A 19531-nucleotide genomic window follows, 5' to 3' on the forward strand; every position below is an offset into this window, starting at 1 on the left:
TGCTTGCTAAAATTGTAATAGAACCAACACTCTGTACATTTTTCAGTTTAGTACCTGAAATCTTACTGAAAATTATAATTGAAGAATGATGAAATATACAACCCCTCTGGGGTTGGCTTGGAGGAGTTCAGATGAAAAATCTTATGCCTATCACTAGAATACTATGCTGAATGGAAATGTGGTGCCTGAATTCCTTCCCTGTGTCCTATCAATGTTCAATTTGACAATCCTTCAGAGATGGATGCATCAGTGTACCCATTATTGAACAAGCATTACATGGGATGCTCAGCCTCATCAAAGGGGTCACCATTTCTGTCACCATCCACAATACTACAACTTCCACTGAAGAGGCCTGAGTAAAGATGAAGGAAGCTGCTGACCACATTGCCGAACAATTCCAAGCACTGCAACCAAATAACTTGTTCAATGAATCAAGCCTTGGATGCCAGATTTCTTTTGGTTTTAAACCATGGGGTGGGGAAAGTGTTTGACACAAATGGGGACTGTAAAATTGGTGGGATTTCCGTTTTTAATGATGAGCATAACCCTTTTTTGCAACTTTGATTAGCTGCATACTGTCTTGCTTCCTCCCTCTCCTAGCCCTGCATATAATATATAGAGATCACCACAGCCAAAGATGAGCCGTATGTCCAACCAATAGTAAGGAATATTTGAGCCACTGGGTGATATAGATGTTTTGTCTCAAACATTCTGATTGTTCTGGCAGAAAAGCTGCAATTGGAAGACGGCCTCACTGAGGTGGGGCAGCACAGTGCTGAGCCAACTCCCTGCTCCATCTGGAGACTTGTACTCACTTCCCCACCCTATGCTCATTCCCTGGAGGAGGGCTCCAAGGGCTGGCTATGCATCCAAGAAAAAAAGAGCACAAAAACTCTCACATGTAAGAGGCTGCACCAGGTTAAATATGAAAGGAAGCAGACTGGACTCCACTGCTTTCTTTTTCCTCTCTTTCTCTTTCACAATTCCCAGCTCTGGACCAGCCACACAAGTGAGACCAAGGCAGGATCTAAGGACTGATGGTATTCTTTTGTTCTCTTCCTTTTCTGCTTTTGTTTCTCTTCTCCCTTGACTCTGTCTGGGCAAAGCACAGCTATCATTTTCTACTCCATACTGAAGTTTATTGTGGGAGTGGGGAGTTGTAGAAATGTTGGGGTTTGTGAGCCAACACCTTTAAGTAGTGTGTTGAGCGTTTATTAAAGTGTACTGTAAAAATTACAGGCTTGCAACCTAGCACTTGTGGAAGCCTTCAAATATCAGGGCCTGTTAGCCAACACCTTTTAAGTACAAATAGTGGACTGGTTGCCAGACACAAGATGATCACACAAAAAAGCACAAGAGCTCCCTAAAGCATGTCCAGTGTTTTTGTTGAATCCTGATGAGAATTTATAATGAACATCATGGCCCCTACAGATAGGTCATGACATGCTCAAGCAGAAATTCCTTTAGCTAGTCTTTTGGTAGTAGCTAAGCATCTGCTAGAGGAGATAAATTTGAGCAATGGAGAAATATGTCAAAAGGAAAGGGAAAAATAATAAAGGAAAAAGAAAAGCTGAATAGTGAATAGGACATGTAAGGGTTATGTAACAAAGTAGTAAATCTAACAATAAGAAGAGGTGAGCAGGAAAGGTACAACTTTTACACACCAAACAGCTATTCCTAAAGAATCACTTGATCACAAGAAATCAGTTTGTATACTAAAAGACCAGCAGAAACATACAAACACCACTACACAGCACTGAACTGGTACAAGCCCAGCTCTTAAAAAGTTTCATTATAGCTCTTAAAAAAGTCTATTCTGACCTCTCAAGCTGGAGTATGTGTCCAACCAGAACAGGCAATAATGAATTAAGACAGATGAAGAGGAAGATTCTGGAACTGTAGTTGTTCTACCAAATTAAATTTATGCATTTATGTTTAAACATTATACGTTAAAATGCATATATTGTATAACGCTTAGACCTCACATAAAAAAACTGTTTAAGCTATTTTTTACACAAGTCCTGAAGTTGCCCTAAGTACCATAACAAGACAATGTTTGTATAATTTTATGCACAAGGGAACTATTAATTCAAAACAATTAAAAAGTTTGAGTCAATAGAGCACTTGTAAAATACACTTATTTTAAAAATGCAAGCATTCCTGAAAGCTGCTGTATAAACACAGCCATTCACTGCACTTGAGAGAAACCCACAGAGTCCTTCTGCACTAGAGTATATGGTTACCATTGATATACAATAGAAGATATCTTGCTGCTCGTAAGACAACAGTAGGTCAAAACTGGAATGCTACCATGAGGAATGCAAATACAATTTTAGGATACTGCAAGAGAGATTACAACAACCACACCTGCCAAGGGTAACTGCTTAGACTGCAACATAAACTTAATTCAAATAACCCCATTCAGGAAGGCTAAACTTGAACTACAAAGGTGCAATACAGAGAGGAAGTTAAGCGTCTCATTTACAATAACAAAACAAGAGCTAAACATAAGCCTAATGACTGCTCTGAAAGCACAAAAGTAAAAGTGCCAGAGAAAACAAAAACTTACATTTTAAAAGGAAAAGGATCATATGCCACTGTATCTATAACTGTTAGAAAAAAGTCCCAGCACTGTCTCAAAAAGGAGAAGAACAGGAAAAAATACAAAATCCAAATAAATCCCACTGTTTGATGTAGCTGCTTTTAGCAGACTGAACCTTGAGACTCAAATCCCTTCCAATATGGAAATAAGTATGTATCTGAAATACATACGGAAATAAAAGAAAGGGAGAACCATATTAAAAGAATCCACTAGTTCTACCTGCTAATAAATGTATTTTTATCTTACTATGATGATGTAAGCTGCAGTGTTGATTATCATTATAATTCCTTCATCTGTTTTTCATTGCAAAGACATTACAGCTTTTCCTGCCACTAGTGTAAGAGGAAAAGTGGAAGTCACTACATAGTCAGAGTTCTTTCAGCAATAGTAGTAAATTACATATATACTTAATTGCTCTTTAGTGACTTCAAACTAAATTACTTAATAAAGTTGCTTCAAGCTTTTAACTCAGCTGGGAACAAGCAGCTCTAAGATTGAGATATCTGGAAATCAAAAAAGTAAATGTTGACAATGACAAGCATCACCTGTGACAGCTGAAATGGGCTGAAATGGTAGCCACGCTTACTAAGTTGTACGTGTCATAAAAAAGTTTTTATCGAAAAAATCGATCAGATAAAGTTGCCTTGCTCTACATGATCAAGTAATTAGTGCTTAAAAATCCTCACTACCTTGCAATGTATTTCTACAAGTGCTTCGTAGTAGACAGCCTTTAAGTAGAAGAATTCCCCGACTATTTTCAACTTTCACCAGACATACAGAGTAAGTTCAAGATATATTGAAACAAAATTAGTGTAAATCTGATTTAACACACAATAACCTCAAAACTGTATCCAACATTGCTCTCTCAATTTGCATGTTTTGCATAATTTGCATGTTTTAAACACTTCTACTACTCCAAAAATTAGGACAGTAGTAGAGAGCAGGAGAGTGATACCAGTATTTTTCAGGAGTTTATTACGTTTGTAATGTTTATCAGGTTTCTTATCAAAATGCATGGCATTTCTGTTCCCAGAGTTTACCTTTCACTTTATGAAACCATACTATTCTATGCAAAAAGTTTTGTGCTACTGCAGCAACAAGAAGTCCTAAAAATCCTTCAATTATGAGAAGTAACCAAGTGAATGTCATCATGAAAGACTTCAGTTATGACAACAGTCATTTACCAGAAAGTTAAAAAAATCCAGAAGCAAAATAGAGTGTAACCAAAGTAGTTCCGATGATCTGAGAAAAAGCCAAACAATTATGTATTAACACAATATCCAAAAGTATCATGTTTGAAAAAGAAGTAAACATACTACACCGCATTGCAAATAAAACATGTCTACCAAAGTGATATGTAAATACCAGCAGTTAGAGATGAAAACTACTTGGGGGCAGGAGTGTGGATATTAAAACACATGCAGTCTCAAGAATTTCTGGAGTTTCCCTATAGTCATTTGATATTAAGATTCACAGTAAACTTCTTGTTCCTCTACTTGTTGGACAACAAAGGAATCTACTAAGATGACTGCTGTAGAGTGTGCATCCTTGAAGCAGCACTAAACCATCACTGACTTTGCAAACACCAATTTAGCCTTGAAAACAGTGACAATAATTAAAAACTACTTTTACCCAATATGGCCAAACAACACAATTACATATATCACTAATTGCTTTTTATCTAATTCAATGAAATCATACAAAACTATTAAATGTTTCAATTAAAGAAATCAACTCATTAACATCTGAAAGGAAAAATCCAATTAGTTTTTCATCCCAAATCCTTTAAAAAATATTAACTTACCAGCTTAATTGCCACATAGTCATTTGTGTATAAGTTTTTCCCTTGAAAAAAGAATAAAAACAAGAATGTGAGACACTGGCTTTTCTGTTCAACTAAATGCCATTTAAATACCAAGAAAGTCTTCAAAATATTTTTCATCTAAGGTGCTAGTGTTCTGGCAGTGACTTACAATATGTAGGTTTATTAAACCAATACTTTAATTTAAAAATAATTTTTCCTTGAATAATTTAAGAGGTGAAAATTTCACAGAGAGTTTCAGATATGTCATCAAGTTTGTGATTTTTTTTGAACTAAAAAAGCTTGAAAATTGGTAAATCACAATAACCAGAATGGGATTTTTTCATAATTATTGCTGAAAACTATTTGAAATTTATTTTTAAATTACCATGCAATTTTGAAAAATCAGCACTAATTAAAACTAGAATTAACTGGTTAATTAATTGAGGACTTTTTCTCCTCAATTATGTAATTTACTAAGCTAAAACTTAGGACAGGACAATAACATTCCTGATAGGCTTACACCACTTGCAAAATGCATCTGCAGCTTTAACAGGGATTCTGTAACTGGGTAAGAACTTTTCGATAACCATCACTTCAAACTGTATGCAATTACTAAAATGTTAAACAAGTTTTATAGGTGTAAGATTAAAAATAGAAGATAAAGGATAAATTGTCACTTCCAACACTTTTTCTTTCTTGACAATCTTCAAATGCATTTAGTCTATGTTATTCTTAATGATAATCCTCATTTTTTTCTCTGTAGTATTACTCAGGTATGAATTTCCTATGTTTAGCTCAGTTTTGTTAAAGAAATCAAATGGGGAAAAGACATGGACCAAGTCTAAAAAGTTCCCTGTGAAGACAGTTACACAGGATCATAGAATATTCTGATTTGGAAGGGACCCACAAGGACCACTGAGTCCAACTCTTAAGAGAATGCCCCACAGAGGGTTGGACCCACGAACATACTTCAATCAAGTGAGTTACACCAACAGTCAAAGACTAAGAACTGCTAATGATTCTTTTAAAAAAGAGAGTACTCCTATAAAGCTGAAATAAAATGCATTAAAAGCTTACATCTCTTAGTGGATCAAACTTCACAAAAAAAATCCAAAAAAATCAAAAACAAATAACCTGAGGGCTTCACGACAACAAACACGTAATTAATATGAGCAGTATGCTATAATCTGACCCACAAAAGGGGTCATAGTCCCCTATGTAGGGACTAGAGTGGATATCCAGGCATCCTAAGTATTTCTTATTGGCTGATCATATCAGTTACATTTTTGATAAGTGTATTTTGCAGTTGTTTCTGCGTCTTTGCATGGTATTAGAATCTATAAGACACCAACAGAAACTCTTGTGGGAGCCCTGCTCATTCCATCTCTTAGCTATATACATCACCTACTCTGAGGAAGTATCAAACCCAGTTACAATTAAGTAACAGGACATTGAGTTCCAAGAGCTGTAATGACATCCTTATTCTGAAGTAGCATCAGAAGGGCCACTAACTTTCCAGGTGGTCAGTCAGGACAAACATCTCTTTAAAATACAGCAGATACATATATAAAACACCACTGTTGATCTGTCCATAACCACATAACAGGTATTGAGTAATGCATCACTGGCAACAGACACAAATTCTCTTTTACTACCTTATCAGTTTATCTTAACTATATCAGTTTAATTTAAGTATAACAAAGAGTCTTAAAATTAACAGCTCAATAGCCAAACCAATTTAGTCCTTCGCAAGCTAATGGCTGAAGATCACAGACAGTAATTTGCTACACAGATCCAATTTCCCATTTGACCCCCAAGCCACTAGTGAAGTGGCTTCTTTCTTCTTAGATGGAAGAAAAACAGCTCCTGATATATAACTGAATTTTTATCTTCTGACCGTAACTTCATCCTTCTACAACTTTATTCCTCCTTTAAGTCCCTCAGGTTTAACCTTAGGACATGTGCTCAAAATATATTTCCATATGCAGAAGTGCATATAAAAAAATAAGCACCTTGTGTACATCTTTGTAGAAAGAGTGCACACTAAGTACTTGATACTGTAGCAAACCAAATGAAAAAATAAAAAAATAAAAATTAAATCAGAATCTATAACAACAATACTAACTTTTGCTTTCAGTAACTTACATTTAAAACATCTTCCTCATAAAGAACAATAAATAGGGATTTGAAATATCTAGAATATAAGCAAAACCCACAGTTATCAAAATCAGAAAGGCTATACATGTCCTGGTGACTGCTGCAGGACAATATACTGTCCCATAATTTCCCTCTTATTTCTTTTACTTACATGTTTTACTTTATTTCAGTACTATCAAACTGTAAGTCTTAACTAATTGAATATTGTATTTAAAATAAAATACATTGTTTCACTGTAACAGCTGCAAGTAAGTAAGTTAGTCAGATATTAATTCTTAATCAGCTCTGTACTTTGAGACCAAAATAATAGGCAGACAAAAAAATTACTAGTTTGCAGTCACCTTTATGTAGAATTAATCTTGCTGGTTTGATTTAGTTCATTGAGAGGTTTGAAACAAAAATTAAGACTTGAAGGCAAGTATGCAAAAGTTTGGGAAGTGAGGAAGAACAATTTTTCAGCTTTATTTGCAGACTGCAAAGGCATGTATGCAACACTGTAAATGTCAAAATGTATCAATTTTGTGTAACTATTAATAGTAGTAAAAAGAGAACCTAAAAGTGAGACTGCAAAATTTAGTGTCCTAAGTCAGAGCTGCAGCAATATTTTCTTAAATACCTCTACAGTATTAATTTGCTACATTTGTTTACATGATGACAGGCCCCAGAATGTACTACATTAAAAACATATTATATTTTATGCAAACACTATCATAAATATTGTCTGAAGGGCAATGAGTTCTACCACAGGCAATGATCAAATAGAAACAACACCTATATACTATAGCCCACCATCCTCTCAAATATCTAACTGTGAAATCCACCTCTATTTACTGCATGAAGCACTTTAACTCAAACCTTCTAACAATACTAGAATAAATTCTTGCCATTAAGTGTCAAGATGTATTTATTAACACACAGTTGAACTTAGACATCTTGAAAACCTTAGCTAATCATGCTGTCCATCCTGGAAATGCAAGTTCTCAAAACTATAGTCTTCTAAAAGCTCACACACATCAGTGTCTATTTTAATAAATGCTAGAATGTCCAGCTTTGCTACCCAAATTCTTCAAAACTCTATAGGTCCTTCTCAGTCTGCCTTCTCCACCACCTGATTTTCAGCCATCTGTTCAGCAGACAACTCGAGTGACTGAATTATCCCAATTTTTCTCTATAGATTCTCACTGCCCTGTTCTAATAGCAACTCAAGTGTTTAGCCTCACTACATTAAAAAAGAAACCAAGGAATTTCCTTGCTAAGGGGTATGAAAACTTCTGTAGTACCTGGTTACAGTATCTGCAAGAGATCTGCCAAACCTACAGGACAGGGATGTCTCTCATATATTTAGCCCTAAATATAACTCAATAAAGTGCTTTAGGAAGTCAGAAAAGACTGCTACAATAACCATGATGTAGGTTCCAACATCTTGGAAGAGAAAACTGACTTAATTAGGAGAGCACTGCAGATAGCTGGAAAACATTTCAGTAACAGAAGTATCCTGATGTACAGATTCTTCATGTCATCAAGCTTGCACTGGCTGGGGTAAAACCACAAAATATGGGCTGAATGTGCCTTGCACAACTGAAGCTCTGAGACAGTTTGAAGAGCTGCATGGTATTCAAAGAGAAATTTTCTTACCTAGACTGCATAAAAATGGCCTTGAATAATGTAAACTGAAATAAATTAACAAGAATCTTACCTAACCGTAGTTCTCCAAAATTACCGCATCCAATTTTTTTACCAACTCTGAAGTTAGGGCCAACCATTAACACTCCACAATTTGAAGAACCAGTTCCACATGGATTATGGCCTGATCTCCCACTAGGCCGTGCCATTCTTTCATCTGGTTTGTCTTTGTCTTTCTTTTTATTTTCCATGTCAAGTTTATGGTTCTCCACTTTGATTTATTCCTCTTTTTAAAAATCAGTATAAGCAAATTCCAACTGGACAAGGTGAGAATGAAAACATCATGACTGAAATGCCCAGCTGGTTAATGTCAGGAAGCAGTCAACTGCATCATGCTCATCCGGTTTGCAAAGCCTTGGTGGTACCTGTAGTAAAATGTATTTCCAGAATGCACGACACCAGCAATATTTCCTAGTCTTTAGAGGAATTCTGTTAAAAGAAAAACAAAGTTATTCAAGACATTAAGATTCTTGAACAAAATTAGCTTTCCCTTCAACTAGCCTCACAATTAAGCTGTAACTAATTATATTTGCTTTACAGATCTATGAAAAGCACTACTTTAAGGTAAATTCTATTTCTAGTATAAGTGATATTGTTATGACTGAAGTGTACTAAAATTTCAACACTTCAAACAATAGGCTGTTTTTTTTTAAAGCAACAAAAAAGACCTATAAAACTTCTTCCTGAATAAACACACTTAATATTGATGCTTGGACACACTCACTTCACCTTATGCCAGCTCTTCAAAAGATATTTATTTTCCCTCAAATATAATCTGCTGTTTTAAGCAAATGCTCAAGCTGCAGTTATTGAAGTTATAGAAATATACTGTATTTTCTGAACTGTAATTTCTGAGATGTACAAATTATAAACTCATGGCAAGGATACTCGAGTTCTTTCAGTAACTCTAAAAGTCTGAAGTCTAAAACTAAACTGTATTTACTTATTCTCCCATACTATACTTCTGTCATAAACCTGTTTCCCTGCTCCCCTTCTCCCTTGTTTAGCATCACTGCCTAGACACAAACTTCTACAAAATTCATGCAAAGGAAAAACAATGTTATCTTACTACTGTAATAAGAATCATAAGAAAGCTTTTGTTTTTAAATTGAGTTATAAGAACACTGGATATTGTTTTCTATTTGATGACAGTGGTGTAAGCCCCTGTAATTCAGAAGTTTCTACCCCATAATTGAGAAGCGGGAAAATTCCACAATGAGTTAAACATCTGTCCAAAATTATTTTCCTACATTTGCTTCAATGTTGGGAATACACAGCAGTAATGGAGAACATCTTCTGGAAAAATGTATTTCATGTGCTACACCCTATTTTAAAGGTAGTCACCAGGAGCTTATTTTTAACACTTTGATATGAAGACACTTTTACTTTATAAACCAATTTCTCACAGAGTAAAATTATTACTCACATCACAGCTGACCACAAAATTTCAAAAATCAAAGTGGTAGTAGTGAAAAATATACAAAATAATATGAACAGTCACATGAATAGTTGCATCTGCTAAATCCGACATAGTTACAGAATGGTTATAACTAGATGACATTTAAAAATCATTCATCAACAGCTGACTAACCTATTACCTGAACAAAGAAGTGCATGGAAATTTGTTTGGCAAAGAAATATAACCGCAATATGACCATAAAAGGGGGAATGAAAGGCTTGTTCTGAGATCAAAAAACACAAATGCAGGTTACAATTAAAGATTACTTGCTTACAATGACTTGCTTAATACCAGGGAAAAGACTCCACCAGCAAGTAATTAAAGCTGTGGTGTTTTATGGTACAGACAGAAGTGTTTAAGAGAAAACAATAGGCACATACTACATAACCTTGCAGGTTTTCAGATACCCTAAAGTCACCTTCTAAACCACAGATCTCAAAGGATATGACTCAATGGGAAGCAATAGGTAATCTCCCCTCACCCACTATGCTACAAAAGCTAAAGAAGAAATAAGAAAGCTAGACATCAAGTGTGTTGAAGTAGAACTTCAAGGTCAGCATGTTTGATGCAATGGAATGCAACTAGATGTTTTACATATCAAAGAAAAGAAGACTTCTATATTTTACTGGTTTTTTCAGAAAGAACTAACAATAAACAATCCTAGAATTTTTAGTGTACCGAATACATGACAAAAACCAGCAATTTTCATTTCCAGAAATGTGTCTATCATATGGACAAATCTATTACACAGTAACTTATGTCCTCCCCTTTCCTCCTGTTGAACCAACAGATACTCCATTTACATTATAGGTAAGCTTTCTTATATAAACTGAATTTAGTACTTTTTATAAGATATGTGCGAAATAACCAACACAAGTCACTCACATTTTTCCCACACTACATATGAAAAGGAAGACATCCAAGTATTCCTTGTCACAGTTTCTCCAGGACACAGGTGTTCTCTTACATTTTCCTAATAAAATAATCTGCAACTAACTCAAAATAAGGACAGTGCTTATGACTTTATTCATTTTGAAGTTTCTGTGCAATATTTTATGTGTTTATCTTAAAAATACAAAACGTTCTCATTGTTATATTTAATTGTATTGTACTTACCTATGACAGTATTATAATATTGATGGCAGTATCTTCTCTTCACCATAATGCTTACATTCTAGAGGAAAAGCACCAAAAGGCAAAGGGATATATTTATGTAGTATTTCCTATTATTTATCATGTAAAAAATTTTCATACACAATAAAAGTACAGTTTTTGGAACTGTTCATTTTTTTAGACTATTGAGGAAGATGCAGCAGATTTGTCTCAAAGACTCAACATAATTTTTAAGGCTCAGAAATCAGACATCATTCAAAGGTGTGCATTATCTGAAGCACAAAAAGAACACATATAGTGTAAGCATTATAAATTATTTGCAAAATCATTTTCTTGCTACATGACATTTTTGGGCAATCTGTGTGAAAAACACACCATCTTCATTTCACAGCTTGATTTTCTGTTTAGTTTTCCTTTTTTCATGTCTGCCTACATAAATGAGCACACTTAAACCACAAACTTCAGCCCAACATCAGGGAATGTTGTTAGGATTGAAATAACTGTTCTTAGTTCAAAAATATGTAGGACTAAATATCAGGACAATGGCAAACACCATCAAAGCCAAGTTGACAAAGCAATATCATAGGAATGAAATTACTATGTTCAAGTGTGAAGAGAATGAGAAGGGAAAATAAGCTATCAAAAGAAAGTCAAAATGGTATTACATAGAAGAAAAAGTAATTACATCTCAATTATAAACTAAATCTGTAATCTATATAGACTGAAGATAAAAAATAAAACAAGACTGAAAGAAAGCAAGTAACTTCAAAGTAAATGACATGCACAACTAATAATAGCTATCCGAGATTTCAGTTTTTCTTGTTTTTTTGATAGACTTTTCCAAGCAGTGCAGAGAGACCGTGTGAAAAGTAAGAGGCACAGTGAAGAAAAGTAAGAAAAATTACATTAGGGTTTCAATTGGCTGACAGCTCACATACCTAATACCTGCAAAACTATCCCTAGATTAGAGCTATAAATCTACACATCTCTCTAAATCTCTGCTTGAAAATGTCCCAATTAACACTACTGAAGACTATATGCCACATAAGAACCCTATTCTGTAGCAACAACTCTCTAGGACACTACATAAGGCAGAATAAAAGAACAACTCAATTAAGCATGTTCTTTATTCATACATTTCTCAAATGCCTGATCCTACAGCAACAGCAGGAACACCACTGTAATTAAATGCAAGCTTATATGTTCCAAAGTGCCATCATGACAATGTTCATACTCAAGTCACCTTTAAAAAAAAACAAACTTCTATCTACCTCATTCCTTTTTCGTATTCCAGATTTACTCCTAAATAAACTAATTAAGACAACATTAAATTAGCTAAATAGAACACTCCACTGCCCAGGAATGACAAACTTAAATGACACATACAACCATAACCACTCCCTTAGGTAATATAGGCATTACCTCCACATTGTAATTACAAGATTATACTGATATTAGCAGTGATGTATGCTAACATTTTTCTCTACTTTTAAGAAAAGCATACAGCAGCAAAAGAGCCACAAAGGAAAATGTGATGGAGCTTTAAACTACTTTGGAAGAAGGAAAAGACACAAACAGATTTGACAGTGATAAGCAATGGGATGGTATGCCAAAACTCAAGGAACTAAGTGCTAGTGAGATCCTTAAACTGGTCCAGGAGGTGTCACCTACAAGGGATCACACCCAAAATGTTTTCACACCAACACACATAGCATGAGGATCATTAATGGAATAAGTGAAACCTAGTGGATGAACCCCTTGATTGATGTGCCATGCTGGATGGTCACAAGCTCTCCAGGAGGGACAGGCAGGGCAGGTGAGCTGAAAAGGCTGGAATATTCCCTGAAGCCAGCAATGTCAAGCTGACAGTCTCTGAGTAAGGATTAAGGGACAAAAAAATAATGTGGACGTCATTGTACAAATCTACTATAGGCTACCTACCCAGGACAATGATTCCAGAGAATTACTCTTCGACGAACTAAGGGACACCTTCAAAACAGCTGCCCTTGTTCTTACAGGAACATCAACTTGTCAGATGTTAACTGGGAGCATGACACAGCTGGTAAAAATAGGTCCAGAACAGTCCTAAATCTGGATAGTCTTATGATACAGCAACTGATAAAACCAGCTACGAAAGGTGCCCTCCTTGATGTGCTGCTTATTAACACGGAGGACCTCATTAATATAGTGGTGACTGGTGGCCACCTTGGCCACAGTGACCACAAAGCAATTGAGTTTAAAATCTCCCTTATCAGGAGGAAAAGTGACAGCAAGATTTCAGTCCTGGGCATGACAAGAGCTGAATTCATGCTGTTTAGGGAACCAGTAAGCTGCCCTGAGAAAATGGTTTTGTGGGTGCTGGGGTCCATCAAGTCTGATTATTTTCTAAGCCTCACCTCTTAGGGGCACAGGAGCAGGAAGTTCCAAAATGTCAGAAGTCAAGCAGAGGAGGCAGAAGGCCAGCTTGGCTGAGCAGGAATCTTCTCTCAGAAATAAGGCGAAGAGCTGTATGCCCAGTGGAAGCAAGGTCTGATGAAGGGAAGAGCTACAGAGATGCTGTAACATCTGACAGGACCCAAGGGAATGGCCTGAAGTTGTGTCAGGGGATATTCAGATTGTATATTAGGTAAAGTTCTTCACTCAGAGGGTGGCTTGGCACTGAACAGTTTCCCGAGGGAAATGGGCACAGCATGAGCCTGACAGAGATCAAGAAGTGTTTGGGCAACATTCTCAGGCACATGGTGTGACCCTGAGGGGTGTCCTGTGCAGGGCCAGGAGTTGAACTTCAATGATACTTCAGGGCCCCTTCTAACATGAGATATTTTATTATTTTATGAAAGACAATAAAGAAATAGTCCTGGTTTCAGTACAAGGCATTTAAAATTCACTCAGCCTTCTGGCATTTTCAAACTTATGCGGTTTCTCACCGCTCAGCTATCTGTTCACGTATTTCTAAGCCCAAGGACTCATGATTTTTGGCAGTTACAGTAATTTAGCAACACAACTTCTCACATATAGAAAAGTGCAGAGAAAGTTTCTAGTGCCTCTACCAAAGAGACTTTCTCTAACACTACATGTAATTTTTGTTGAATACTTCACCTACTACAGTCTTCAACTGAGATGAAGAATAGTTACGTTCACTTTCCAATGATTATTTCCATGTTACAAATACATTTGTACTGTAGAAAAAATAACACAAGATTCCATCCAAAAAAACTCCTTTAGAAATACTTAAGAGTAGAAAATCTGAAATTCATACTACAAATCTGAAACCAGAGTTTTGCTGTGAGGCCATAATACAAAACTTAAATATCTAATCAACTCTTGCTGCTATTTTTGTATACTTCATGGAACAATTAAGCTATTCGTTCTAGATTAGTTATTACTGAATTATTTTCATTCATTTTTATACACATGTCTCCATGCAACAGAGGAAAGCTATGAAATTCCAAATCCGCAGCACACAAGCTCATAACTGAAGATCCCCCTGAAAGTTTAGGATAGCAGTTTCTAACTGCAAGAAAGTTTTCAGACAGCATTTGAATTGGAAAATATCCCTAAAATTATAGATTATTTAGTTAGACCCACTGTTTATTTAAAATGAAAAATAAACATTTCATGACAGAAGAGTGGATTTCATTATTTTCACTTTAGTCCAAGAAGAGCAACACAAGCTTTCACATAACTTTTACGTGACCCAAAGTTGAGTTGCTATTCCAATGATTTATACTATAAATAAATGTCTATAACTTTATTTTTTTGTATAATACTTTCCTAAGCAAAAACTAAAATAAAAAGTTGCTTAACGATTCACTGCATAACTCAACTAAATGTAGCCAAATTATTACTTCATCATTTTTCAGCTTTCCAAAGCAGAAACAATATGCAAAATCATGAGCACTTCAGTCAAAACTAAAAACAAAGTTCGTGTGCTGAAATATTCAGTACATAAAACTTCCACAGATGGTACATACTCATGATACCAGCTTTGAAAAACAAAGAACATTTCCAAACAAATTTCTTCTGACACAATTTCTCTCTCCAGCTCTCAGTAACCTGTATCAAAATTGCTCATTACTGAATCATTTTACAGGTCTTAGATGGTGATCTTCATATATGACCTGAACACAATGAAAACTTACTTATCAACAACTCATTTTGCTCTAAACAATATAATCTACTTCATACACCTGGGGAATTCCAAGACTAATGGCATCTGATTTTACAGGTTTTTTTAATTTTTTCACATATAAACGAAATACAGCTTAGCATTATCTGCTCTTCATATTTTCAGAATTTGGTTACTTCATCAAAGACTATTTTATTCTTCCATTCCTTAGGTACTTATTCTGACTTCAATTTGGTAAACAATTACCTTGGAAGCACTGTAAAAAGACTACGTACATTCCCTGAAACATCATCTTCCCAAAAAAAAAAAAAAATCAGTAGTTTGTAGCAGATGTGAACTAATCCAAGAATTAAGGATAGTCTTTTTCAATTTTACATAGGAAGACTGCTGTCTCCACAATAATAAAATAAGAAACATACAAGAAGTGACAATGCACCTAAATAATATCTCCAGCAGGATTAACATTCAAGCCATCAAAAACCACTGCCACATCATTTCTCTGCCAGTTTGCTTTTCAAAATACTGAACTACAGAACCCACATTTGCTACATTTTCCTTACAGAGGAAAACGTACATAATACACTAATAAGTTTGAAATCCTTCCTACAGTTTTATCAGCAAAGAGGGAAAACACACAAAGCAACTGCTACTTCTTGAACACACAGAATTTTCCACACTTCAGAAGATACAGGTGTTTATTTAAGAATGCAAATATAATAACCTAATTTCAAAGGCAAATGAAACTTCTTTATAACACATTATGCAGGAGCTCAACTGTGCAGTTTATTTCTCAGTGTGCATGGCCTACAACACTTCTGATTCATGCTCTTCAGCACTCCAAAGCAACTAACAGATCACAACTGCATGTAAATTTTGTTTTCATTACCAGAACTTCCAACAATACAATGTTTGTATCTCAAGTACCTTCTACGCTACCATTTCTTTCTTACTTAAAAGTCTCAGTTTTCCACTGATTCTCATTTTCACTTTCTGAAACTCAGACAACAGTATTGTTCTCGCAGCATTCGGTCGTCTTCCACATCTGCCTTTTGTAATACCAACCTATTCTAGACTCAGCTAAGTTTTGCAAAACCAAGAACAGAATTTATTAATTTTGGTGTACAAATTAGACTCTCAGCATTCCTAAAAAATATGATGGTCGTAAAATATGTATTTGCTTACTCTTACAGATACGTATGATTTTCCTCATAAAACAAGGGTTTAGATAACTGAATGTAAGTCTACGTAGATACAGTCTCAGTCTTCAAATTAATGTGAAATGAGATACACTCAAAGAAGCAGCCTAAATGAAACTGTCAAGGTAAATCCAAGTATCTTCCTTATGAATGAATTTACATAACCAAGCCTTCTAAAAAGTCTTGTTTTCATCTCCAGTGGTAAATATATTAAATAAAAAATAACATTTTTCTCTTACCATATCAACTGCCACACACTATTTTCAACAAAAAATAATTAATTCAAGATTCTACAATAAGGATTTCAATTTTCATGTATACAGGAATTTCCCTAGGAAAAGTACATCAACAAACCACATACGGCCACATATAATACTCCTTTAATGCACAAAATCCAACTGAGCTTTATTAACTCATTTCATCAACCACTCACCTGTACAAGAACTACCCAAAAACCTATCTCATCCTTACTGAAGCTTGTTTAAGACTATACTAGACTGAAGCTTGTTTAAGTCTATTTAAACTAGTGTAATTTTTCCTGTACCAAGGTTTAAAGTCACATGAACACATCATAGGGCTGCCAATATCCAAATTCAGTGTCTGTTCTCTACACTTAATTTTGTCAGTTGAAAATCTACTGCCTAATGAACAATAACGCATCCTTCTGCACCACCAACTGCCAGCTCTGGTCAAAATGCTGTCCCATCAGAAGACATCTAGAATATTGGGAGTCACCCTAACTCAACACAATTTTTCCACAAATGACAGCCTGGACTAATTATGTAGCAATTAAGATCTCCACGCAATCTCTTAATCTCTGTTAACACTAAACAAACATCAGCTGAGATGGCTCTGGTCACTGCATAAACATTTCTATTTTCTCATTGATCTAGAAGGCAAGCTTGGCCCTGATCTAAGAATCTTCATCGTAGACTTTCACTACAAAATCCTATCAACTTCACTTAAGGATTCCATGCAAGTTCATGCAGTTACTTGGCTAAAACTTCTCTCATGCATCCTTCTTGCACTTTCATATAATTACCATTTCAGAGTAAAAACTGAACGTCAGTTTTCAGGAAGGAGAGCCATAACACAAGGAATAATTTTTAACATTGAATGACACTATTAAAGCTGATTTACTGAAAAGAGCACAGAAAGGACAAAACTGATGGTTAAGCAATATTTCAATAATTTGTTTCTTCACATTTCCACCACCACAACCATACAGGCTTAAACAGTACTTAAATGGGCTACAGTGTCCACAGCTGGCAGAAAGCTGGTGCTGAGCTAGCTAATACTACATAATGGAGGCATTAATTTTCCACATGGATAATTGCACCACAGCACACAAGTATTATAGCAGAACAACAGAAAGGTTCAGATTAGCCTAAGGCTATGTGAAAGAAACTGTGAAGTTAACATATCTAGAAGTTAGGAAAAAAAGAGTATTGCATTTCATCTAACACCATAACTATATCTGAAGATAAAATTAAGTAGCATTGTGAAACACCCCAGTGCTACATGGCAAAAAACCCCAAAACACTTCTAAGAGTCCAAAAGACACTCATTTGATCTTCAAGTTAGATTTTGGATAGGCTAAAATACATAATGTGCTCTAGCACTCCACAGTGATTGTGAAGATCAGTTTTCAAAATTAAAAGTAGTTTTAGTTCTCTGACACAATTCCCTGTCACTTAATTTGAATTACATGGTCAGATTCTATTTCAAGAACTTAAGAAGGAGTGAAGTTCAAGTTTAGTAACTCCACATGTGAGGAAAGGGATAACTCACAGCACAGGAAAATGTCTCTAGACTAAGCTTTGCAGCTATGAACCTGTCAAGGATTTCTAATAATAACAAATTACATGGCAATCAAATTATTCTGCTTAATTGTCTCCATAAACTAGATAGGTACCTACTACAGCAGTTCCAAGTATTTCACTACTACACACACTTGCAAACTCTTCTATTAAAAATGCAGGTGAACTCAGTGGGAAGAAATTACAATGTCTGACTCCAGGTCAGAAGGCTGAATGATTTCTTTATTATAACTATAATACATTAATATACAATTTAAAGGAGATACTAAAACTACATACCTACTTTTTCTAACTACCATATCTAACTCACAACTCATGACCCTCTCTTGAGAGTCCAGACGCAGGTGGAATGGATTGGCCATCAGGCTCAAACAATCCTCACCAGAATCCACTCAAGCAATTACCCCAGGTAAACAATTCTCCAAACACATTCCACATAGGAAAAACAAGAAGCAGAAATAGGAAGTGTTTTCTCTTTCTCTCCTCTGTGCTGAGACACAAAAGAATGTGCCTGCCACTCTCCTCTCACTTGCATAACTTTCACTGCAATGTATAACTAAAATGTCTCTATTAAATTGAAAGTTCTATAGTCTTCAAAAAGCTATAAAGCTTTTTTCTTCTGTTATAAGTTTAATATGGAATAAAATTGTATTGATAAAGTCTCATACACCACACCAAATGGAATCATGCTTGAAACCTTCATATTGAATGCGTAAGATGCACAGAGACACAAATTTAAGGAGAAACACTAGCTATTAAGTTAGCTATTAACTTAAGTTCCTGGATTCATCATCAGTGATGTAATACAAAACACATTTAAACCAATGCCTTTGTATGGAACTTAGAGGAAAAAACAAGTCTCACAGTGTTTTACACAAATTCAAATGACACAATATGAAATCATCTGATGCAAATTTAAAGTTCTGAGAATGATACAAGCTGATACTGTTGACATCAGTTTTGTCAATGTCTGATGGCAGTTACTTAACTACATTGATTTTAAATCAAAACAAAATAAAACAAAATTCTCAAGCACTAAGATGAGAAAATGTCAGTATGTTGATGTGGGCACTTGTGTGTAGGAAACTCTTGCTGTATTACTTCGGAAGATTAAAACAGAATCACTCCTCAAAAGCAACAATGTTAACTAAACTGAGTGGTCTACAGATTAGTGTTCAACACCCACACAGCCCCATTGTAGTAATTTCAACCTTTCTGGTTATCTTTCACATATCCACAGCATTCTCAGGCCACCCTCTGATACATCTTCAGCTCAATTTCTTCACAAAACCTCTTCTTTCTTCCCACATTAAAATGTCCCCTTCTTGCTAAGTGAAGAGAGATGTTCTGTTGTTTGCGTAGTACTGTAAGTTGCAAGCTGAACAGCTCTCAAGCTACTACCACACAAAACATACAACATTCTTCCTTCACCATGGTAACGGTTAATAAATATCTACTATCTAAATTAGGTTTTGTAAAGCTTATAGGAACTTATCTTCACAGGCATAACAATCTAAGCTTGGTTAAAACGGCCCTAAAAATTCCACATTTCTACAGGCAGCAAATGA

At 35.3% G+C, this 19531-nt stretch overlaps 1 protein-coding gene across 6 annotated transcripts in view; it reads right to left on the reverse strand.

The window, feature by feature from the left end:
• CSNK1G3 (casein kinase 1 gamma 3) overlaps nt 1-19531 on the reverse strand; it is a 104288-nt gene that overhangs the window by 79124 nt on the left and 5633 nt on the right. For 3 of the 6 annotated variants that reach the window (XM_031507303.2, XM_021546216.3, XM_021546218.3), the window contains exons 2-4: nt 10822-10879; nt 8260-8675; nt 4407-4447 (exon numbers count right to left, since the gene is read on the reverse strand). The exons of 1 other annotated variant lie outside the window; for it this stretch is intronic. In XM_031507303.2, the coding sequence (XP_031363163.2) occupies nt 4407-4447; nt 8260-8437 (219 nt within the window). In that variant the 5' untranslated portion in view covers nt 8438-8675; nt 10822-10879. Of the gene's footprint in view, nt 1-4406; nt 4448-6551; nt 6570-8259; nt 8676-10821; nt 10880-19531 lie in introns of those variants that run through there. 2 more of the 6 variants (XM_077790351.1, XM_021546220.2) reach the window with 2 other exon arrangements.

The sequence above is a fragment of the Lonchura striata genome, chromosome Z (assembly GCF_046129695.1).
Source record: "Lonchura striata isolate bLonStr1 chromosome Z, bLonStr1.mat, whole genome shotgun sequence".
In the NCBI taxonomy this organism is placed as follows: domain Eukaryota; kingdom Metazoa; phylum Chordata; class Aves; order Passeriformes; family Estrildidae; genus Lonchura; species Lonchura striata.